Source organism: Nyctereutes procyonoides, unplaced genomic scaffold (assembly GCF_905146905.1).
Source record: "Nyctereutes procyonoides isolate TBG_1078 unplaced genomic scaffold, NYPRO_anot_genome, whole genome shotgun sequence".
NCBI lineage: Eukaryota > Metazoa > Chordata > Mammalia > Carnivora > Canidae > Nyctereutes > Nyctereutes procyonoides.
Window position 1 is genome coordinate 28,456,338 of NW_026575136.1, and position 25,204 is coordinate 28,481,541.

The 25,204-nt window shown below is 37.9% G+C and overlaps 1 protein-coding gene across 2 annotated transcripts in view; it reads left to right on the forward strand.

Moving 5' to 3' along the window:
- The window catches only part of LOC129495387 (cadherin-7), a 120,775-nt gene that overhangs the window by 28,521 nt on the left and 67,050 nt on the right, over positions 1-25,204 (forward strand). For both annotated transcript variants that reach the window (XM_055302836.1, XM_055302835.1), the window contains exon 3: positions 23,771-24,065. In XM_055302836.1, the coding sequence (XP_055158811.1) occupies positions 23,771-24,065 (295 nt within the window). The remainder of the gene's footprint in view (positions 1-23,770; positions 24,066-25,204) is intronic.

Below are 25,204 nucleotides of genomic sequence, written 5' to 3' on the forward strand. Positions count from 1 at the left end.
ATACTGAACCAGTGCTCCTGGGGGAAATACAGGGTTAGGTTCTTGTGAGCCTCTGGTCACATTTTCATCCTGTGATAACCCGTAACTTTATGTGTGTTATGTTTAAAGACATATAAATATGTAGGTAGATAGATGATCAGTGATCTGTTAGCATTGAACACATGGCCAGTGGCAGTATAACTCATGCCCCAACAAACTTAACTAGCGCACATATTTCTTTCTCTAAGGCACATTATGGCCTTCTTGCATGTAGGAACCCCAGGTATCACTTCAGCAATACACGGGGTGGGGAGTGGTGTATTTTAAACAGCAAGGGCACCAACAAAAAACACTAAAATATGAACGTGGGGCATTACATTGATGTGAAAAGCACATTTGTTTGCAATAGAGAGCTGAAACAGAAGGCAGAGTGTTGACCTGTTCAACCTTAGGTAGGCATGGATGAACAAGGAGACTCAAATTCTTTGCTGCTGCATATGTCCATGAATGACCAAGAACAAATACATTTTAGTGAGTAGGCAAGTTCACAAATACGGATCTGGGATATTAAAGACCCACTGTATCTAGTAAAGAGAATATGCATGAGTCCTATTTTGAGTACAATGTATGAACAGTTTAATATTAAGTTATTAGGCAACAAATCCCTAGAAGTAAATAGGACAGAGGAAATGTAAATTGAAAATGATGAAGATAAATTAACAGTAAGATAATTATGAAATGAGTAGCCATAGTTGATATTCTGAAAACTCAGAATATCACTGAAAATACAGGATCCTTTCTGAAAATAGTTAATTGAATTGCACAAACATAGCAACCATGTTTCTTATAAAATGCTGACCTACAATCCATAAGTAATAATTGCATCCTAACTTTAGTTTATAAATGCTAAATTTATTATTATAGTAAGTATAGTTAATATTATTACCTATAATAATACTAACCCCTAGTGGTGCAAAAGATTTCTCTGGACAATTTACAGAAATTTCTATGGAAATTATAAGCCATCTCTTTATGGCCACTCAAGAACGTTAATGAGCTGAAGAAAACAAAAACACTGACTTAGACTTGCAAAGAGTGCTCACAAATGTCTGATGTCATTTTTTATCGGTTTGGCCTTTTCAATGGATATTGTGAGCAGAATAAGTTATTATATATCAACAGGGATATCAGCTGAAATTGCAGATGGAGAAAGACACCAATGGAACCTACGCCTAATAGGGGACACAGGCAAAATCAAATAAATAAAAATAAAGAGTGTGATAGAGAATCTCATGTAGAGAAAAATACATAAGGGGATGGGAATAATAGAGTATAGTATCAATAGAGAGTTCATAATATTTTAAAAGGGTGGTAAGCTTTATGAAAAGTATTTGTACAAAGTCCAAAGGGAGAGGCAGAATGAATCCAGTGGACACCCAGGAAGAATAAATTCCAGAGAAAACAGCAAGAGTAGAGAGACTCTTAGCTGAGAGTGGTTGGTATGTTTGAGGGAACAAAAATGACCAGTATGGCTGGTTGGAGTGAGCAGCGTGTAATGGAGAAGAAAGGGGAATCAGATTATCTGGCTGGCTCTATAATTCCTGTGAGGTGTTCTTTGGTGTAATGACAAAGATCATTTCAAATATACTATGAGAAATGAAGTCCTAGGAAATCCATCTCCCTGTCTGCTGTACAGAGATTATCCTTGACTTGCCAGAATGGTTAGAACTTAATTTGTTATCAAGTTTTGGTAGCATCTTTTGACTCCTCCTTATTACTAAATCCCTCCCCCCCCCTTTTTTGGGCACACTTGGTATTCTAATGTTGCTCTTGCTGTTTGCTTATGCTATCTTGTTATATCTAGTATCTCTATGAGCTACCACAAGTCTCTTCTGGGACAAAGTATTCAGTATATAGATAAGTAGAGAAATGGATAATAAGGAAATTGAACTTGTGTTCTTTTATGGTATTTGTAGCAACTGCAGTTTGATTAATGGCTTTTGGATTGATCTTCAATTAACCAGAATTTAGTTAATTTATACTATAATAGTCCAATTGCAAAGCAACCCATGTAAACTATGATTTGACTGGATCCAGTATGTTGTATGTAATCTAATTCTTAAGAAACTAATTATTATCGCTTCTCGGCCTTTTGGCTAAGATCAAGTGAAGAAACTAATTATTAGAGAACACTGAGTACATTCAGAACAAGCATATATGTCATATATATGTCATTTAAAAATATACATAATTATATTGGATAATTCTCGGACCAAAGGGGACTTGTATATAGTTCTCTATAGAAGTAGAATGAAAATTAGATCATCTTCTTAAGGTATATTGCCAGTCTGGTAGAGAAGATTATATAGTGCCTTTAGTTAAATTTAGTTAAAATATGAATGGTTAAAGTGATAGCATGAAACTGATTGTCTCATTGTTGAGGCAAAATCTGGTCATTTAATAACCACATTCTTTACTCAAAATGCTCATTTGTAGAAAATTCAATAGTAAATTCTTAGCCAGCATTCCAAGATAACTATAGCCAATGTAGTAGATACTATATATAGGAGAAAATATAAAACCCTTGGGGACAGGGAACAAATGACAAAATTTAATAAGAAAATATCTAATGGTGTTTAGGGAACTTAATATATATCATTTTTCTCATGGCATTAATTTCAGAGTTCATTGTATACATCATGGATGGGATACTTATCAGTTTTATTCTGATACTGATACTAAGAAAACATGAAAATTATGATGGTGAAGTACTGTGATTTAGGAGATTTATTTCTAGGGTGTGTGGTTGGGTCAGTCAGCTAAGCATCTGATTCTTGATTTCAGCTCAGGTCATGATCTCAGGGTCCTGAGATTGAGTCCTACATTGGGCTCCACCCTGGACATGGAGCTAGCTTAAGATTCTGTCTCTCCTTCTGCCTCTTCCCACCCACTTCGTGTGTGCTCTCTATTTCTCTCTAAAATTTTTTTTAAAATGGGAGATTCATTTCCTACACAAGGAACTAAAAGATTACAACAAAATTAACTTTTAAATATACAAAATAAAATCTGTAATCATAAAGAGGGCAACAAAAATTTTAAATACCGTATTTATAGTAAGATACTGAGCATTGACTTTAACATATGTTATAAATAATTGTTGTGTTCATTGCAACTATATGTTTCTCCTCCACTGGCATGCAAAATCTTTGGTTCTCTAGGTCCACAGATATGACCTGGCATAAAGTAACTGGTGGTCGTTAATCTGAGTTAAAGCTGCCCATTAATATGGTTATAACATGAATAGGTAATGATGAAATTTTTACTGTTGTGTTTAACACATATTCAGGTTTGTTTCTACAGTGAATGTACCTAATTGTATAATGAAGGTTGATGAGGAAATAATTTTCAAACTAAACATTTCTGATATGACCTATGACATTTCAGGAGCATACCTAACATTGAAAAGAAAAGTGATAACCAGGAGAAAGATATAATTTTTATGGGTTCTAAAGCTTCATAAGAAAAAAAATATATACATACACAAAAAATGCTTTTGGATATTTTACAAAATTATGCTTACGTTGCTGTGCCAACATCCCCCAGTGTCTGGGTCTTGGGAATGACTTGTACAAGTACAGAGCCTTAAATCTTAAGGTGCATTAGCTTCAGAATAAATCCACCTTTGCATAGCAAACCATAAATCTCTACTGAAAATGTTTAATTGAATATATTAATATATGTCTGTGAAGGGATTGGTTTCTTGTTCAAAATGATGTTGTAAAAGGATTGCTTTAAGGGTTGGTACCTTTCTGGGTCAGATAATTTCCTTGGTTTCCTGCCCATCAATGAAAACTTATTATTTCTGACATAAGACTGTCATATTTTGCTTTTGCTAACACAATTCAGGGCTCATTATCATAAGCAACATTTTTTAATAATGCAGGGCAAAAGTCATGCATAAAATACTTAGAAAATTTAATCAAAAATTTAATTTTAGTAGAGATTTGATGGGTGTATATGCATGTATATATAAATATGTAGAAAGAAGAACTTTTCTGGCAAAATATTTCTTTGATGTTTCGAATTAAATTGTGCCACATATGTTTAGGTGCCTTTAGGTCTTCTAAGAAGGATTACTGAAACTCGGATTTGGAGCGGCATTGTCGACTGCTCTGTGTTGCCATTTCTGTGGCTGCTGTGGCTGTTACGGCAGCTGCTACCAATGGTACAGGTGCTTTTGGTGTCAGTTCAATGTAATTTAACAAGAATTTATAGAGTTTTTGCCATTCCTTTTACCAGATATACAGGGGTATGCTTAAAAGCATGAAAATGGAGAGTAGTTTTCAAATATCAGTAACACATTTTAAGGAATTTGTAGTCTAAACTTCAAGAGATTTGGGCTAAGTGATCAGAGTGTAGATAGAAGAACAAAAGTAGAGCTGCTTTAGTTTTGAATTCTGTGCCTTGAAAGACTGGATATGCTGTCTAGATATATAAAGGCAGGAACAACATAATAAGGCAGAGCTATAATTACCTGTTTATTGGACTGATTCTTCTCTTGGATGAACTCTTAGAGGCAGGATCTGTGTCTTTCATTTTTTGCATTCTCAGCACTGAGCAGATGGTCTGATGTAAGTATTTTTAAAATACATTACACAGATGAATATAGCTAAGAAACTACAGTTTCTAAGTAGACTGAGACTAATAGGACTGTGCACTCAGGAGATACATCGGTAATATATTTCCTGAATAAGTTGGTGAAATTCAAGGCAAAAGGAGTAAGCAGTTAGTGTGAAGAATGGAGAAGAGTAAATCACATTCGCTTTTTAGCCGGATACATTCTGGCAAGACAAAAACACTGAAATTGTGCCTTAAAATTAAGCAGGAAGCAAGGCAGATAGATAGATAGATATTAGCTGTAAGGATTTTTTTTTTCAATATTTTTACTGAACTCTGTCCTTGTTTTGAACACACTGAAAACAAGTTTGTATAACCAGGAGTTGATCCAGATACATTAAGTGGACAGTGCATTAAAGTTGAAACATCTGGGCAGTGGCTGGTTAGGTGCAGAGGCTCGGCTAAAACAGGCACCCAGAATAATTGGTGGTTATTTCAATAAAGATTTATTAAGCCCCACTAATGCACACAGCCCCTGCCCCTCAAAAATCTTTGAACACAGTGGAAGTTTTAATTACCTATAGCCATTTCTGCTATGTGCCAAATTCTATATCATTGGCTCAAGCCATTAGAGACCAAAAAACTTAAAAACAGGTAACCACTTGGGATCATCATCACTGAAGGACTGGCTTTTAGGTGCTCTATGGGATCCATTTATCCTACGTAACGCCTATAGTATCTGAAATTAAAGGTGGCGGGGGAGAGGAGAAAAAAAGAACGAAAGGGACAGAGGGACAGAAGGAAGAATGACAGAAGAAACCCTATGTGTCACATTATGTGTTAAGTTCGTATTGTGTAGCTGTAAGCCATATCATGTGGTATGAGCAGGTACATGTATAGATGCTCCAGTTCAGAACTCATAGGGAGCCATATGCTGTGTGCTCAACTAATACAAATGCTCAAGCTTCTAGTGGTTCACAGCCTCCTTCAGTCACCACCTCACTGACCAGCGAGACTTCTCACATCACGCCACTTGCCAGACGCTTGTGCAATCTGGAGAAGAGCAGAGTGAATGCTATTCGTGTGTGTCCTGAAATGGAAAGAACGAGAAGGAGGGCTATACCTGCTTTCACTGAGATGCAGTGAAAGTCTTAATGAGTCTAAGGTGGTTGGTCAGATGAGAATCAGTCTTCAGGAAGAATCTACTCAGGACCGTTTAATCCTATCCAGCTTTAGATTTCACCTGTAGCTAAAGTAGTTTGCCTGTTGAAAACCAAACCTAAGGAATAAGGAAACACCAAAATAATAATAAATAGAACTCCATGGTCTGTAATGGTCCTGTAAGAAATCATGTTGTTGTGATATTTTTCAGGTGTGCATTAATTTACTCTTTGATCAAACCTTTGTACGTGGCCTATACACTCATATAGCTGTATACTGGGGATATAGATATAAAAAGATTCTTGTCCTTTCTGTAGGTCACAGTAGTGTGAGGAAACTTACACATACCCTCAGTGTTGTCTGACAGTGGATTTTATAAATGTGCAAAGAAAGATTAAAGGCGAGAACACAAAAAATCAGCCTGAGGGAATCAGGGCAGAGTCTTTAAAGAGGAGATAATATTTCAGCTGAGCCTTAAAGGATGAGAAGGTGGTTCCCAAATAAATGGGATAAGGGAAAAAGATGTTCCTGTTCCAAAGGAGTAGCTTGTGCAAGACATGGCTTGGGGAGATAATATAATTTCTTTAGGGGTCTGCAAGTGATTCAGATGGCCAAAGAGGACCAAAGAACAGTGGCACCCATGAATCAAGAGCCACGCCATGAAACATTAATGTACTCCATAAGAAATTTTTGTTTTATTTTGTTTTCTTTTTGTTTTTACTTGCCTTTTGGAAGGTTGGTTTTGAGCCAACTGGGGTTTCAGAAAGGCCAACTCTGCTTCTATTAAAGGCTTTTCAGTTGAAGGAGGCAAGATGGAGGCAGAAGAGGGAAGGCATTAGTTCAGTGATGGTTTAATATTCCTGGCAAGAGATGGCAGGGACTGAACTATGGCAGAATGAGGATAAAAGGATAAGATGAAGAGCAGTTATTGGGAAAGTGGAGTAGGCACGATGTTGAGTTATAAATGTGGAGCTGAGAATGGAAAGATACAGGAGAGAGGAGAGGTTGCCTATCTTATCATGGTTGTGTCTACAGCGTCAGCACACAGGGAGTGTTATACAGTGAACAGTGTATCTGTGTTTCTGGCTCAAAACAGGAAATACCGGATTAAGTTGCCATTTGACATTGTTGAATTTGAAGTTGCCTGGGGGATATCCACATGAAGATGTTCATTAATGAAACCTTCAAATCTTTAAACGTAGACAGTAGGTGAGAATAACAACTTCTTGAACCTAGCTGATGGTGAAGCGTGTAGGATTGATGACTTAGTGCAGAAGAGCTGACTTTTCAGCTTGGTCATAAAAGGGCCCCTTGGGAGAGAGTATTCTCTAATATGCTGATTTTTATGTTCCCTTTTCTTCATCCTCTTTTCCTGTTCATCCAGGTAGTCAGAAATACTATTTTTAAAAAATACTGCATTAAGTATTCTTAGTATGATTTGTAGTAAAGCCACTGTTACGGACTATTTATGAAAGGTAATGGATTAGTTCAAACTGCATCCACTAAATTATGGAGTGCATACTTAAGTGAGTCACTGTGTGTAATGTAGTATATTATTTAGACACCTGGAACAGAAAATCTGTTTACAAAAGTGCATTCAGAACTATGAAGAAAAATGTTTAAGGATTTCATTAATGTTCTTGCTTTTAAGGCAACGATCTTATAAATTTGCAAAATGTCTCAACAAGAATCTAATCTGAAAACTAGGAATGAAACATCTTTTAATCTACTCAGATCTTTAGTCCTTATCATCTGCATTTGAAACATAAAGTATCTCTGAGTTTATGTATGAGTGTATATGTATATATATACGCATATATTTATATTTGCATGCGGGTATTTCAGTATTACACATCTAATCAGCTTTTTGTATTCATATATGCATATGAATTGGTAAGATATTTTGATCCTGAGACTGTCCTTTCTATGTAGAGTTCGTAAATAGCACTAACATAACAAAACCTGCTATGTATTTAGTATTTTGTAGTCTATAAGCCATATTTTTAGCACATTATCTCACTTGAATCTTACAAAAACTCTTTGAGGTTGGGGGGAAGACGTTCCCCTAGTTAACTTCTTTATATGAGAAAGTCAAAGCTGAAATAAAGTTACATACATAGCTAATAAGTGATGGAGTCAAGCCTTGGCCCCAGGCATTCTGATCACAGACTATGTTCTCCTTTCCACTATTTGTCACTATCTATTTAGACTGATGCCAGACATTCCACTAGGATTCTTAGAGGCTACGTTAAATGATATAATATATAATAATAATTTAATTTTCAGTCTGAGAGTCTTTCCAGCAAATCCTGTCATGAGTTTTATAATTTATTTAGAATATAACAGAATTAGTGGGAAAACAAATACAAATTGGCTAATCTGCATTCCTTCTGCCCTAATAGTTATATATATTCTCCTATTCCTATCTTCCTTTTCTTCATCTGTTTCTCTTTGGCCTTTGTTTTAAATTGGTATCTCTGGCTTTTAATTAAGTGACATTTGACTAAATAACCTTCTCTGTTGAGCATATTAATTTGTTTATACGGTACTTGGATATTGAGTTTTGAAAACCACATTAACTATTTATTTTATGTTAGTCTGTTACATATTTTTCTGAAGTGCCCCTAAGGCTAAAAAATGGCTCTTAGAAATTCCAGCCACACTCGGTGGAGCCCCACATGGCTGCTGTAGCCAGTGTTTTCTAAAGCATGGTGAAGCATATGCAAGACCTCTTAGAGGATGTACAAGAGAGACAAAAAGGAAAAGGAGGGTTTTCTGGGTTTTGTACTCCTGAGGACTGAATCAATGTGCCCTCTAGGGCTCAAAAGGAGGTCAGTGTCTGTTGAGTACAAGTGTGAAGAATCAAATGCCTAAACCTTGAAAGGTTCCCCTCGCAGAAGCTTGTAGGTGAAAGAAGACACAGTATTCCACTCTAGGGCTGGGTGTTAGTCATTTTTACATTTTAATTCTCTTGCCTTACATTTTTCAAAAAATAGTACAGATTGGAGAATATGTGTATCTTCTTCCTAAGGTAATATTTATATGATTAATACAATATGGTATTTTAGAATAATACTCTTTTCAGCTTTTTTATATTTTTATGTGGAAGCAGAATTGCATCATGATGTAGCTCTGGGCCCTCTAGAGCAGCAGACAGGAGAAGAGCACTCTTCACTCTGTCCACTGCCCCTCAGTTTCCAGGACACATCTCATCCATGCAACCTGATCTTGTTTGGCCTGCCTCAAAACTCAGCTCTTTACTAATGGCCATCCAAAAAAAAAAAAAAAATCCTGCAACATTAAAAAAAATCATTTTTAAAGTTAATTGAGGCCATGAAGAGTGCCATATAGCATTCCTCTTAACAAATCCCCCTTATCTGACTTCCTGTCCTTGGCCATCCCATCTCTGAGACCCTGGCTTTAATGGCTTTTCTTCTCCCTTCTTCCATGGATCATTCTGCTATGATTTCTCCTTCTCTTTCATTTGTAGTAAAGGAATTACTAATTATTCCTTATGACTTGAGTATTCATGAGGAAGGGGTAGACGTCTTAGTCTCTTTCTTACCAACTTGTTAAGACATTTCTTCTATGTAAATATGTGTATGGTAAATTTCACTGAATACACTTATTTCATTCCATAACAAACATTTTCACTGGATTAAAAGCCCTTCTAAACAGTATTATCACCATCCATTCTATAGATTGGTACTCCAGAAATTAGATCAGAATTTTTGTTAGTGGTGGTAACTATAAATTGCTTAAACGTCAGATCACACTGTACTTGTCACAGAAGTGTACTGTCACTCAGTGTGATTGCAACGGAGACTTGATTTTGTAAAGAAAATAAAAATAAGATTATCTTGAAAGATGTTTCAGAGAAAACGCATGCTGCTGCAGTACTGAACAAAATGCTATCATTTATTGACGCAGTTGTCATTATGTTTCTTTGAGCAACATATAATATTCAATGCTTCATGTGCTCTTTTCACTTTTATTTGGCTTTCCTTGATTTTCATGTTAGATAAATGTAAAATATGGATAATTTTGGCATGGAATCCGATGGATTTGATTGTAGAAAGCCTTAGGCAATGTATTCTTGCTTTGCAAAGCCTGTTGCATTTCAGAAGGGGAATGTAGAATAATATGGGAGAGTTAGAAGTATGAAGTAAGAGATAAAAACCAAAAAGCAGCACATTCTGCCTGTTGTAAGATGGTTTTTTTTTTCACATTTTGCCCTTAGAAATTGGGATGCCAGGTACAATTAATGACATCTTAAAATTGTAATATAAGTTCTTTTTTGTGTTGGAATATATGATTATCTTGCATATTAGAATCATTGAGCTCATACCATTGGAGACATTGAATGCTAAGCTGATCTTTAGTCTGGAAAGTTGTAGGGAGCCATCCATAACCCTGAGCTCTGGAGAGTAATAAAATGAATGTGGTGTAGTAAGGTGAACATGGCAGCCATGTAATAATGTGTGTTAGAAATGTTGAGGGGAGAAGAGCTAAGGAGTCCTCAAGCTTTTCATAAAGTTGAATTTCTAGACTGTTAACATATATAAGAAATAATGAAATCCAATTCAGGGTAGTGATGGATGGAGTAGGGACAAAATGACAAGATTGGCAGACTTTTGAGGGAGAATATTGGAAATCCACAACTGGGGGAGGGGGCAAAGGACATGGAGGGATCAGAAACAAAAACTGGAAAATTCAGTCGCTATAAAACCATGTTTTAACTCACTAATAGCTGGATTTTTCAACGAGAGAGTGCAAGACTCTAAAATCTTCCAGGTCATTCGTCTCTCATGGGAGAGGGTGGATGGGCACAGCGCAGTATAGGTAAGAATGGGTACATTACAGACTCTGTGTTGTTGGTAAGACTTAGATCAAGTCTGGGACATTATTGAATAAGCCTGGGCAAACATTTAATCCCGTTAAATCCTAGCTTCTTCATGTATAGAATTAGGCCAGTAATGCCTACCACAGACGGTTGTTGAGAGAATTAAAGGTCCCTTTACCACAATGTCTGGCACATAATTACACTCAGTAAATATTAGTTCTCACTATTAGCTATTTGGATAAGAGAACTATAAAACAATATGGGAAGCAGGGTGGATAAAAGTCAGGATTGCAAATATAAAACAAAAAAAATATAAAGTTACAGAAAAGAATAGAGGAGCAAGGTTCTTTAACAGAAGTGATGTGGGATTTTGACTTAGAGTGGATGAAGCCTGCAAGAAAATTTTGTCATAACTTCATGGTTAAATTGGTCCCATTTCACATAGTTTTGCAGTCCAGACTCAGCTACTTGTAGTGATTAGCGTTTTATATTTGATGCCACAACACAGGCTGATTCCATTATGGGATTCTTTATTTATTTAAATCACAAGTAGTTAAAAGGAAGGAGCTTCAGTTGGCATTCTTTTTCTTCTTCTTTTCTTTGGGTTCCCCAGTGAAGGAAGTTTTCGTTAATAGAAGCAGCATAGAAGACAAGGAGGAAATAACCACCCACCATGATGCCCTCCAGGAAGGTTTCTCTTGTATTAGCATCCATCAATAGCCAGCTTCTACCAAGAAATCATTATTGTCACAGTACAGCTTTGTACTCTTTCAAACTGAAATATAATAATACATCTGAACCATGTGTCGTAATGTGACAGGATGAAGTACAGAGAAAATGTATAACCTTGTAAATCTCAGGGAAAGAAAGAGAAAATGGGTTTCCTTAGTGTGTATATTTGTAAGTGATACTAATTGAATTTGTGTGTTATCAGACAAATTATAAGTAAGTGCCATGAATATTTCCTTTTAAATAAGTGCACTTGTCCAAACAGTTGTGTTTAGGTGGCATGTTATTTTGACATATCCTTTAAAGATAGCTTGTGTATGTTCTTGACATAGATTTTTAAATTAAAAACTAATTCTGTTGAATTATTTTAACCAGATTGCGAGCCGTTGTGCATATGCAAAACAGATCCTCCCAAGTGCCCAGAAATAAATAAGTGCCTTTTTCCCACCATGAGCCACTATAAAACAGACATTTTGAAATTATAGAAAAGAATCTTAGGAATCTATGGGATTTTTCAGAGGATACGATAATCTGAACGTGTTCTAAAGTACTCCCAACTTTCCCAAGGCGACATAACTACACAGTTGTTATATGTGATTCTATAGATTAGTTTAAGCTAGGGCATTATCATAACCTAAAACGTAGCTCTCAACGTCTTATGCAGTTCCTAGGGTAAGACAGTATCAGGAATCTGGATGGATGGCTCTGGTTCAACCCATATATACTTGGAGGGGATATATAGTGTTTGAGGAATAAAAGGGAAACGTTTAAGAACACCTAGTTCAGTCCATTTTGTAGATAAATGAACCAAAGTCCCCAGATGACACCAGTTGTTTAGGGGTTGTCCAACATGGGAGCAGTATCCATGGCACTAGCCCCAGGTTCCCTGGTTCTTGTTCTGTGCCACGGTGCTTAATACAGACGTGATTGGTCTCAATATGATTCTGATTCACTTTAGCAGTTGTGATTATGCTGCCAAAGAACTTATTTTATTCATTTTAAATCCCAGTCCTGTGAATTCATGGAGAGCTGAGTAGAGCTCTAACATTTAATACCCTTTTGAGAAGAAGGGACAGAGTCATACTATGAAATAAATGTGCTGTTCAGAAAGTACTCAGATAACATTACATTTTTTAAATTAGAACATCATCAGTTTAAAAGCTAAGAAGAATTGCAAAAATCATTCTTAAGCAGTGTAGTCACTTATCTTCCTTTGTCTGCAACTACCAGTGGGTATGTGGCCATCCCCCCCTTTCTCTCTCTCTCTCTCTCTCTCTCTCTCTCTCTCTCTCTCTCTCTCTCTCTCTCTCGGTGATACTCTTGGAGTCCTGCTGGTAATACCAGAACAACCTGTAAACAAAGACAGCCATGAGGAGTCCTCCTGGGAAAACCAACAATGCCTTTCTGGGCTCTGCGAGATGAGAGCTATTTGAGGATGTCCTGCTCTTGCATCAACTAGCTATTGACTTTGCTTTACTGCATCCCTTCCACTTCACTCTCGTGTTCCTTTTTCTCTCTTTTCTTCTTATAACTTTACTAATTTATTGCATTTGTTTATGGAAACTTTTACCCTTCTGGCATTAACACTGCAGTCAAGATTGTGAGGGGTAGGAAGCCAGGATTTTGCAGTCACTGATTGTGTTGGGCACTAGCTAAGAAGGCTCAGAAGGAACCTTGTTTTTCTCATATATTTCTGAGTGATATCTTGCTTTGGGGAAGAAAACATGGCTTAGCTCTCCTTAGGTCACCTGAGCCAGAATACGGTCTTTTTATTTCTTAAACCTGCTATATTTTAGATGAGGCAATTACATATCCCATGGAGAGTCCTGTCATGTGAAACAGGTTTATTTTTTCATTTAGGAAGCTTTTGTGTTTATTGAAATTTGGCCAGGGATTTTTTTTTGAGGTATGATTTTAAAATTTGCACCCTTTAAGCAAATTATTGGCTAAGCTCCATAGACATGCTTTTTTTTCCTCTTTTTTATCTAGTTAATAAACCTTTTTCCTGTTCTTCAAAGCAATAATATCAGTAAAATGGAAGAACATTTTCCTCACCTTCTTCTCTATTTCTTTCTTTTAGGCCAGTGATGCTTACACTGGGTGCATAATAGTATGACCTGGAGAGGTTTTTTGTTTGTTTTGTTTTGTTTTGTTTTGTCTTGTTTTGTTTCTTAAAGGCCTAGGCCCATGGATTCATATTTTGACTGAACAATTCCGTAATAAGTCTGGACATCATACCACTTGAGTGAACATAAGACACTCACCCTGAGTGTGGAGAACAAGGATCTCGTATGAGTAGAAATGCATGCAGATTTAGCTCTGGGCTCACGGAGTTAAGAGCATTTTGCTTCTTCCTCTTCTCAAATGAAAACACCACAGTGAATCCTCCCCTCTCCTGTGACTGGTTCACTCACAGTGTGAAGTTTCTAGAAATCAAAGTGGTTGGGAGCATGGAAAAAAAAAAAAGAGTCTATCAGGTGCAGACTGAAAAAAAACAAGCAGCACTCTGCCCAGGGTTATGTCTTTTATGAATCTTGCCACCCTGCTGCTGCTTCAGCTGCTGTGGCTTCTGATCTACAAGTACACACCTCTCACCAAATTATGTAAATGGGCTTCTCACTCTCCTGTGCCTCTGTGGGAGACTGTGGTATGCATGAGGACAGATGTCCGCGGAGAGCCAAGCTCTGCCACTCATTAGCTGCTGAGCTGGTTACCTGTGTGCATGCTGCAGGTCAGGTCTGCAGGAAACAGACTCTGAGACATGTTCCTGTAGGGTATTTATTACTGGCATTCTTAGATTTAACGCTTGGGAGGGTGGGAAGGAAGTAGGTTGGAGCAGATACACGTGTTGAACATGCAATCAGTTGCAACCTAGAACATGGCTCAGCTTTGGGGAGCCGTGGATCTGAAAAGTTCTTCATAGTTTCCCTGAATTAGGGGAGAAGAGGGAATTTTAAATCACTCCCTCACCCGCTGGTTTGGATGTAGGATGCCCCCAAGAAAGGAGTATTACCTTTGGCAGTCTTTGGTATTTTCGCAATTGACCAAATTGTAAACGACTCAAAAGTGACAATTTGGGAGAAGACTAAGCTGAGACACATCAGCCACCAACGCTTCCAGTGTTTGCAGGTTCAGGAAGTGAGTGGACCCCAGAGGCTTTCTTGACATCCCCTAGAGACAACCCTCCTGCCCCACTAATTTCCCTTCACCGCATGTAATCCATCCAGAGAGCAGCTCCTATGGAAACATGTTATACCTCTTCTCTAGGAGGAATTTATAGGAGAGTTAGTAGGATGAAGTGCAATCCCTGTGGTTGCAGCTGATTTTCAGATTACAACTGAAAATCATTCTTTTTCTAACCACCAGGATGGATACAGAAATCTGTACTGTATACTTTTCCTTCCTACCTTTGGTTAGAAAAGGGACAGTTCCCTTTTGAGTAAAATAGGTGAAGAAATCAAGGCAGAGAATTTTATCTAGTATTTGCTGATTAAATTACAAATACAGAGTAATTGAAAATGCTGAATAATTTAAAGCAGGACATTATTGGTCTAAAGAGGTTTGCATGTGAGTGGTTATATGTGTTAGACCAGAAGTTTTCTATCCAGAATGCTGGTTGAAAATTCATATTCCTGGTTCCAACTCAAATAGATTTCTGTAGACTTAATATTGAGCCCAGAAGTTGGCATTTCTAACCAGCATCTCAGGTAATGCTGATACAGGAGACCTACATACTGAACTTCAATAAATAATAACGTTCATTAGCCAAATAGTAGGTTAAGATAGGTGCACTGTTCTGTAGTCTTTTTAATTTTTTTAAATTATTTAAACATGTTTACAGAATATAGGTAGTGATATATTTACACTGTAAAGCCTCTTTTGGTATATCACATGCAGAAAGCATTCTCTATTATAAAGTAGTGGATCCTGTGTATTACTCAGTCTGAAGATTTCTAAAAAGGAATTTTTTCTATCCTTAGTCAAGTACCTTCCTGGAAATCAAGTTTTGCCCTTCATCATCAAACCGTTTCTTAGCAATAGGTTTCTTGTTTCAACTTAAATATCATTTCTTTAAAAAGCACTTCCCTGAACCTCTGAACTCAGTTTGATTTTCCTGTCAGATGATTTCTTGGCATTCTATGGGTGCTTTTTTTTTTCATGGTCATCAGAGTTGCAATTGTTTGCTCAACCTGGTCCACTGACAGCCTGCTGCGTTGACAGCCTTTCTCTCCGTGAGCTCATGAAAATGGGTAGCGTTTGACTCTGTGCTTCAGGCTACCCTGCCCCTCTTGTCTTCATGAATACACACCCATACACCTGGCCTATAGGAGATACTCCATACTCACTTTTAATAGATGATTAATAAATGTTGAGTTTCTAGATGGAGACAGAAACAGACTTGATCCAATCTCTGTTTTTCCAGGACAATCCAGCTTGGGCACAAGAGTGATGTCATCTGTATCTCTTTAGTTCAGGCACAAGAGCTAAGGGGCTACTTCTCACCTGGTACTTCTAATAACAGCTCAAGGGATACTTGTGATTTTAACAAAGATGCCAGAAAGGATTAACTAGACAAACATTAAATACTCAGTGACAATATTTGAAAACAAGTTTACTGAATATCACAGATTACAAATAATGTATATACTTACTGTGATTTTAAAGTTTAACCAGCAACCCCTCTTACTAAGATCTTATTAATAAGCATAAGGATGACCGGTTACAGTCTTATTCTCCTTTTGGACTAGCTCCTAGCTCCTTTCCTCTGTTCACCCGCCTACTTCCACATTATCTCTAAAATTCTGTGTTCCTCCACATCTTGTACCTTCGTCCATGCACTGGCTCTATCAGATCACACTGGACACGTAGAATCCTTGTATCAGATCTGAGAAGATAGTGTACAGTACTGTCTTTTTAAATTAAACAAGCATCAAAGTTTTCTCCCCCAAACGTAGACTCCAGAATTACGTTTCTGTTAACCATTATTGTTTGTATTTTTGAATGCACAAGGCAATACAATGCAGAAGACTTCAGGAGATATTTGGCAAACATGTCATGCTATTGCCCTCTGCAACGTCCAAAATGCCACGTACAGAACATCTGTGCAAGTTTTAAAAATGGCCTCTTCAGTTGCCCTGTGCCTCCCTGATAGTATCCTCAGTCTTGCCTAATGTTAGGACAGGAAAAGGGTTTTGGACTGATTATTGCCTAGAAGCATTCAAAAGACCATTCACATAAGTTTTATCCACTGGCCCAGTGCTTTTCAACTGATCTACAGTGAAGGGCCAAGTTTTTGTTGTTTATTTGCAAGCTTATTGGGCTTTTCTAAGAACACAGAACATACTTTATTATAACCTCCTAATAGCTTTGTAACTATATTAAAAATGAATTACTTAGAAAATAGAGCCCTCATTTTTTTCCATTATTATTGGGCTTAACAGACATTAAATTGCTCTATTAAATGACCATGAAAATTGCTAAGCATTTCCTCTCAATTTTCTGTACTTCCTTAGACTTAGACAGATGGTACCCAGTCCTTGGACTCCATATTGAGCAGCACTGTGTTAGCCTCCTGTAACATTTTGTGTACAACCAGCCCCCGTTTCAAAAGCAAGATTGAAAATTATCCTCTTGAGCAAAAAGCTAGATATTTCCAGGGGTTTGCTTTTCATTTGCTTCTGGTTGACTACTCAGAGTTTAGAACTAAGTGAGCAAGTTACTACGGGGGAGCCCTGCAGTAGAGAACATGATGTGCTCATGATTATGCTGGAGGAGGAGGCATTGGACAAGGAGGAGTTTTGATCAGTTACAATTTGACTCAAGGCAGATTTCCTTACATTGTTTGAAAGTTCTGGATGTGGCCTGGGGACAGCATTTGGAGAAAGGATGTGATGAGCTCTGTGGAGATTTCTTTAGGGAAGCACATGTAGCTGTGTGGAATAGAGAATGCTTTTCTGAGTTATCACTGGGTCCTTAATGAAAAAGATGCAGCTCTTAGTGTGAAGTTCTGAGTAACCACGCCATGGGCATAAGTGTAGAACCTTTACCAATAAAAGCAAGATTCTCCCCTCTAAGGGATGCAGATAATTCTATTGTACTGCTATATGTGAACTTATAAGTATGGATAGAAAGTTACATTTTACAAAATACTTCCAAATGCATCACTACATTTTAACCTCCCTCTAATGTGCAAGGCGGACTACACCTTTATGGATTCTGGTCTATAACAGATGAATGAACTATGATTTAAGAGTGATCAAGGCATCACAATAAAGGCAGAATGGAGATTCAGTAGCCATGCTTCTGGCTCCTTTGCCATGGTGACCTAGCAGTTGAACCTCTCAACTACTAAGCAAGTATTAAGCCCCTAGAATGAATGTCCATGGCCACTGAATTAGTGTGGGACTTTTTCCAAAGAGAAAAACTTAAACCAAACCAATCTGAGTAGTTCCTCCTTTTTACCTAATGTTGGCTAAAAAAAAAAAAAAAAAAAAAGTGAGACTTTTTTTTTGACAGTTTTGACCTTATGTAAGCACTTCCTGGATTGTATCCCTTTCCTGTATTATTCTGTGTTGTAATTAGTACCTTTAGTTTTTAAACCATGCATCTTCATCAGAGATGCTTCACAAGTAAATTGTGTTCCATAACCCTGGACCACAATGATAATTATAAATTAGAAATACTTCAACCAGAAAGAATGACTCATACACTTGTTTTCATCTATAATATTTCTTCAACAACTTGATAATTACATGGTATCCAGTGGCATGTGGAAGATTTCTATTAAAAAGCATAATGAGAAAAGAAAACTTGCCTGGAATGTGTATATACAAGCAGTTTTATTTTTTACCAGTTATTGTTTAAATCTGCCCTCTACATTTAAAATTCTGACCTTGCTAAGTTTCATAAATCACATGAGTTCTAACAGTTAATGTATTTTTAAACTTTAAAAAATTGGGTATCGATAATAAGCCAATGGTAGGAAAGTCACCTTAGAAATCCTTTGTTAATATTTAGTATCAATCATTCTCAAATCTATTAACATGCTTCTCAGCCATCATTACTCCACTTTTGTACACAGATGTAGTAGTAGTATGAATTTTTATATTTCTGTAATAATGACTTTTGCATTTTTCTTATTCAAATGTTCATTATAAGGAAAATTGAATAGAAGCTTTAATTATTTCCGTCTTCATCATAAGTAGGTCAGTGAGGATCAGAGACCTTTGTTGACTTTAGTGTTTTATTTTTTTGGTGTCAAAGCTTTCATGATAAATATTATCTCTTTCCAAATAGTTTCATCTTACATCTAGATTTACTTCTTTTTTTTTTGCCACATGGAAATTTAGTGTGTTACATTACAAAGTACAATCCTGATGTTATAGTGCTTTACCTTAATGAGTTGTGTTCTGTATCACCTCAAGTAGTTGTCACAATTGTTCAATGAAGTCCCAATACAGGTATTTTTTACTTCCATTTTGCAGAGGAAGTGCTAAAAGACAAGGTTATCTGTAAGATCAAATAACCAGCAGAATTAAGATATTCATAATGGGAAGAAAAATTGATCAACATATTGAATTGATTTTTTTTTACCTTAGTCTTTGCTAAACTGAGATTTATTCACCATATTCAGACTCTTCTTTAGGCAGGTAGATTGACAGTACGAGACCAGGTCATTTGTATCAGGCCCTAGTTGATTATTAAATAGATGTAAGAAAATTATCAGAACTGCAGTGCATTGATCTGTTTTTAGTTTTGGTCTTTATAATCTTAATTAAAAACTAAATAGTAGATTAAAAAAAGTTAAGAACATTGAGAGTCTTCCATCCAAGGGCATCCAAAGGTCTATAAAACCCTCTACCAGCCCGTGTGTGTGTGTAGGGAAACAGGAATAGGAAAGCATGTCTGCCCCAACGGGGTTCTGTCCCCTGGGGAACAGAGATGTGTAAATGTGCAAGTACAAAACAATGTGCCATATGTTACCATGGGCATACAAAATGAGCTATCTGAGCTCTGTCTAGGCAGGTCAGAGCATTAGGGGGAACAATCCAGAGATACAGGATGTTTTTTGTTTAGTTTGTTTTCTTTTTGCCTAATGCTATTAAAACGTAAAAGGATAGAAATTGAAGTAAAACAAGCACTGCTCTTTTACAAAGTGGATTATAAATTTACTAAATTTGAGACAATGAACTGTTTATTGAGAATGTGGAATATGGTGATAAAAAAGAACCCAGCTCTCAAGGAGTTTATAAATTAAAGAAAGGATTGGATATGAAAACAACTAGATTCAATTTGGAATATAAAGCAGAATTAAATGCATCCTATCAGAGAAATGCAAACAGCATGCCATGGGGGAAAATGAGAAGATTGTTAAGACTTCAGTAAAAGGGAGCTGGGCTGGACGTGAGTTGGTAGGCAAGATGATGGAAGACTTATGTTGGAAGGGATGGTGCAGCCTTCTACGCTTGGGCCACATGGTCCTCATCCAACATGCCCAGAGCGCAGAGTGCCTTCTGAGATGTGATGGAAAAGAGAGACTAAGGAGCTAGCATATGGCTGCATGGAGCTCCATGCTTAGAATTTGGGGTACATCCCTAAACCTTGGGGAACAATTAAAAGTACTTGATGAGAGGTGTGATATAATTCAATGTGCATTTTAGGGAGATAATTTCTAACACACAAAATGGAGAATAAGTGGAGAGTTTTCTAATAGCTCTAGAGAAAGACTTTAAGATTCCAAATTAGTATTGTTCTGCAAGACTGAAAGGGAAGAGTTGCTCTATCAGAGATAATGGGGTAATGGGTAGCTGTTCTGTCAAGCAGAGGATGATGGAGCCACAGTGGGTTGCTAAACGTACTACATTTTAGGGCATATTTAAAGGGTGCTTGCCATTCCTGCTTATGCAGCTTATGAAGATTCCAACACAGTGTGATATTTTCTTACATTGTTACCATACACAGTGCTGTCAGGGTGACATGGAGGTAACACGAACTGATTGTGTCTCCTTCTCTACTGATTCTTTTGCATCATGAGCTAGACCCAGCTAAGAGATGTGTGTGTGTGTTTGTGTGTGTGCGCGCGCGCGCGTGTGCGTGCATTCATGTGCGTGCACTCCTCATTGTTTGTGTTTATTTGCAAGAGTAAAGATGATGATGATGATGATGATGATGATGTAAATATTTACTTTGGAGTCACAACACATATTTTGAAGGGGGCTTAGGAATCCATGCAGTAAAGGTGAGTTTTGTGTGGTGACTAAGGAATCAAGGTTTGTTGTTATTGTTTAGATTAATCACAAGACCATGTTTAGCAGGGTATTTATGAATGAAATAGATGGAACAGTTCAAGTTCTACTCTGTCCAAAATAAGAGTACAGATACTTGTTTTCCATTTATTTTTTATTCATTTGCCATATGGTGGGACCAAAGGATGCTTATTTGCTTTTTACTGCCCATAAGTTTGTGTGTGGCCAATAGTGCTTCTCTGCTCTGTGGTAGTCATTGACAAGGACTGTGTGTACCTGCGTGTGCATGCAAGTGCACGAGAGCATCTGCACAGATGTGTTTTACTTAAACTTGCCATTAGGTAGTTCTGCACTTGCAAATTTTTCTGTGCTGAGCAGTTTTTTTTTAAGTAGAGGAATAGTTTTTCCCTAACAGCGTGGGTTTCACTCTGCCTGTTAAGATTAGAGATTAGTGCACAGTCTCCCAGATTAAATGTCTGAATGCATCTGATAATTAGGTATCCATCTTAAGCATCTCAAAGTTGGTCATCCACTTTTAACTACAGATGCTTACACTAACCTTGCAAGGACACTCAAAGCAATTTTCTGCTTGTGAATTCTGGCAGTGATTACAAGCCTAGTGATGGTCCTAGCTGGTAGAAAAGTGTCAGTGATAGGAAGGATGATGAAGTTCAGAGCTCCAGAGACAGGAGGGTGTGTGTGTGTGTGTGTGTGTGTGTGTGTGTGTGTGTTTGGGGCGGGTAGGAAGGAAGAAATCTGATTCCCAAATGATTGGAGAAACATGCAACTTGAACTTTTTTTTGCCTTTGAGCTCTTATGCTGTCAGTGATGGAGAACAGCTAACAATCCCACGTAATGTAAAACACAGTGTCAGAGCTCAGGGTGAAGGTCAACTCAGGAATTTAATGTGTATTGTGTATTGAAAAGGAATGTGTCCTCTCTCCCTTACCTGGATACTACAGGAGCATTGTATCACCATGCCATGGAAACAGCAATTAGTTGACAGGAATTAGTTAAATGAATCATAAGGGCTGGTTCTATAAATGGTAGTCCCTAATGAGACTTAGAGATGTAGAAGGCCTTTGATTAAAGACACACCTGTATGTCACTTGAGTGTCCCTGTGGTCATTGGATCTTCATCTGTTGTTTCACACCAAGGTCAATGGTGTCGTGTAGACTTTTCTAACAGCCAGAGGCATGGATGGGCTGCGGGGGCGGGGGGCATGGATGGGCTGAGAGTGGCTATGAGAAGTGTGTAGAGGGGTGGATGGGGGTACTTAAGCTATCAGCAGCTTAAAACAGCTTGTTTTCTTCCATCATCTGCATTTGTCTCAGGAACCAAGTTCTTTGCTCTGTGTTGTTGAAGGTGGCCGAGTGTTTTGCTGCTCATAATGCCAAGAAAGTACCCTTCTGCTGAGTCATAAAGTGGGTTGATGGAAACCGCTCAAAGCACCGAGCTTCTTTATGACTTGGGGGATGATCGGGGTGGACGGTCCTCTGCTGCAGCTTCTGATGGCCCCAGCTCATGGGACAGCAGCACCTCTCCAGAGGCAGGAGCGTCTTGCAGACAGTGGAGATGGAGCTTTCCAGGAGTCCCCATTTTTCCCAATCCTGGTGCAGCCACAGAGCACTGGTCATGTGACCCTAGGCGAGGCACATAGCCTTTCTTTACCTTAGTTTCCTTATCTGTGAATGCAGATAATGAAGTCATTCAATGTGAGCACCAAATGAGTTACCATGTAGAGAACATTAAGAATAGTGCCTGACACATAGGAAGCGCTCAGCAATTCAAGCTGTAGTGGTTCCAGCTAGCTTTCTTCTTCAAGGGAGATACAGAGGCAACCGTAACCCTGAGAATGACTTAAGAAGATTAGGCAATTCGCCCTATTTCAAGAACTCTACTTTCCCAGATGGAGGGTGATCAACACGCGGTACGGTGATCCACTAGATAATTTCACACTGAACAAATCGAAATTATAACTTGTACCAGTGATCATTTTTTTGCATGATTTAGTCCTGATAAAAACTATAGAAACTAAGGGAGAAATCAGGTGCTTAAGTATCCTGGAGCAGAGTATCGACACAGCTGTGACAGTACACTGGAAGAATCACTTGCAGAAGTCACGGTGCCAAAAGCAGTACCCTCCACACCCAGCACAGAAGGTAGAAAATGCACAGCATGCACACTTCCCTAAGTAGTTTCCCGTATTTTATGTCCTTAGCACCTCATCTTTTAAAGAATGCAAACATAGTTCTGTAGGATAATGAATGGCCTTTATTATTTGGTTTTTTTTTTGCATTCATATTACTCGAAGTCCAGATGATGGTGGTTATAGGGGATGAAAAATTATGGAGATGACAGATTGAGTCCTGTGTTTTTCAGGTTATGAAGTTCAGGAAAATGTATAATTATGTCTGAGTTTCCTTAGGTTCCTCTGTTCAACATAATGTTCTGACATAGAGCAGGGACAGTCCCAGATACGAAATGCAAATCCGTGGGAGCTGGCCCTGCCGCCGATTGCTGGGGTTAATCATGCAAATCTAATGCAGTTCTTGGTATTTCAAGAAAGGTTTGAGTTGAAGTCTCAGGCACATACTGATTTAAAATTCCTACTTCAGAGAGCAGTGTAATTTTTCTCGGCTTCAAATTTTAAAATCTAGAACAGGATCCGGAGGCGGATTTGGTGACCGGACATCCATCCATACTTGTTAATCAGGACAGAGGGTGGGAGGGGCTGGTGTCCTTAAAGAATGTGGGAGTGTCTAAGCATATTAAATAAACACTTTATTAGATCTAAATTTGCACATGTCCTATAGCGAGTCCCTTTGCTTGGAGTAAGATCAAATCAACCAATTATACATGTTTACTGAATGCTCTGTTCCAAAGAAGATGGCTAAAACTGGCAAGGACAGACCAAATAAAAATTAACACCACCACGAGTTCCTAACTTTGGGAATGATAGAAAATACCTTTGGAAATGAGACTGTTTACAGGAAGAAATGAAATTGTCTTGCTCACCAGTGCAAGCTGACACATGCTAACAGCCTCTCGGCTGTGCACAATAAGCATCAGCTTATCTTTCCAAGAACAATAAAATTTCATGTGCTGCTGCCTGACATAAGAATTATTTTTACATATCTCCATATCGCTGACTCTCTTGTAAGTTAATCTCATCTCACATGAATTTTTCACCAGCTTCACTCTGATGTTGATAAAGGAGATGGTTCCATCAAATACATCTTGTCAGGCGAAGGGGCAAGTTCCATTTTCATTATTGATGAGAACACTGGGGATATTCATGCTACCAAGAGGCTGGACCGGGAGGAACAGGCCTACTACACGCTCCGCGCCCAGGCGCTGGACAGGCTCACCAACAAGCCTGTAGAGCCCGAGTCCGAGTTCGTCATCAAGATTCAGGATATCAATGACAACGAACCCAAATTCTTGGATGGCCCGTACACGGCGGGGGTCCCCGAAATGTCTCCAGTGGGTGAGTAAAGAGTGTGCTGCTTTGGCAGTCTCTGATTTCGGGGGGTTCGTTTTTAAAACCAAATCATCATAGGTGCTGAAAAAAAATCACAGGAGTGTTGGTACAGTAGTTTCTAGTGAAGGTGAGGGGAAAGTTTGAGAGACATTAAAAGCCAGCATCCAAATCTAATTATTCCAATCATTACTTGATTTATATGGAAAAGTTGGAAAATTTTCCTTTCCCCCAGAGATTTGTGTCTTCAGTACATTGCTCTTGTCTTAGTCTTTTTTCAGTGTGATATTTAATTTAATAAATGCTTAAGGGGCACCCGGGGGTTCAGTGGTTGAGCATCTGCCTTTGGCCCAGGGCGTGATTGGGGTCCTGGGAACAAGTCCCATGTCGGATTCCCTGCAGGGAGCCTGCTTCTCCCTCTGCCTGTGTTTCTGCCTCTCTCTCTCTTTCCCTCTCTCTCTCTCTCTCTCCCCCCCCCCAAGAGTAAATAAAATCTTAAAAAAATAAAAGTACCCCTAGGAATTTAAAAAAGAAAATCCTTCCAGACACTGCCCTGTGATAATCTTTTCTCTCTCCTGATTAGTATTAATGATTTGCTCTTCTAAGAATCCTGTGGCCAAGGTTTCAGGCGGGCTGTCTAATGTTTAGATAAGCTGGCCTGTTTGCTTGTAGAGTATGCTTGAACACACAAATGTCCCTCCACACGCCACCACTCGTGTTTTTTGTAATTTCTCCAGAAAGTTAGATGCGTGAAAATTTATATTGAATTGATTACAAAGTTGATACTCAGTTTGAGGTATAGAAAAGAATCATGAAGGCTGTTTTATTCAGAGGGGTTTTCACATTGTCCCATTGCTGGAAAAATAGAAAGTAGAGTACTTGTGGTATATACTTTATGTATATCAAATAATAAAAACTCAGTTGTAAAGTAGTCAGATACCTTTGAAATAATTTTCAGCTGGTATGTCATTTTAGATGATCTTACAAAACAGTAAAAAAAAATGTGGTGCTTAAATAGACCAGTTGATTTATATATTTATTTCCTGTCATTTTTAGTTTTGAAGTAAGACAGTTATTTAAAGAAATAATTGAATTTGTTTTTTAACAGGCGAACATTTTACCCAGTGTGATTTGTTTTAAATTTATTG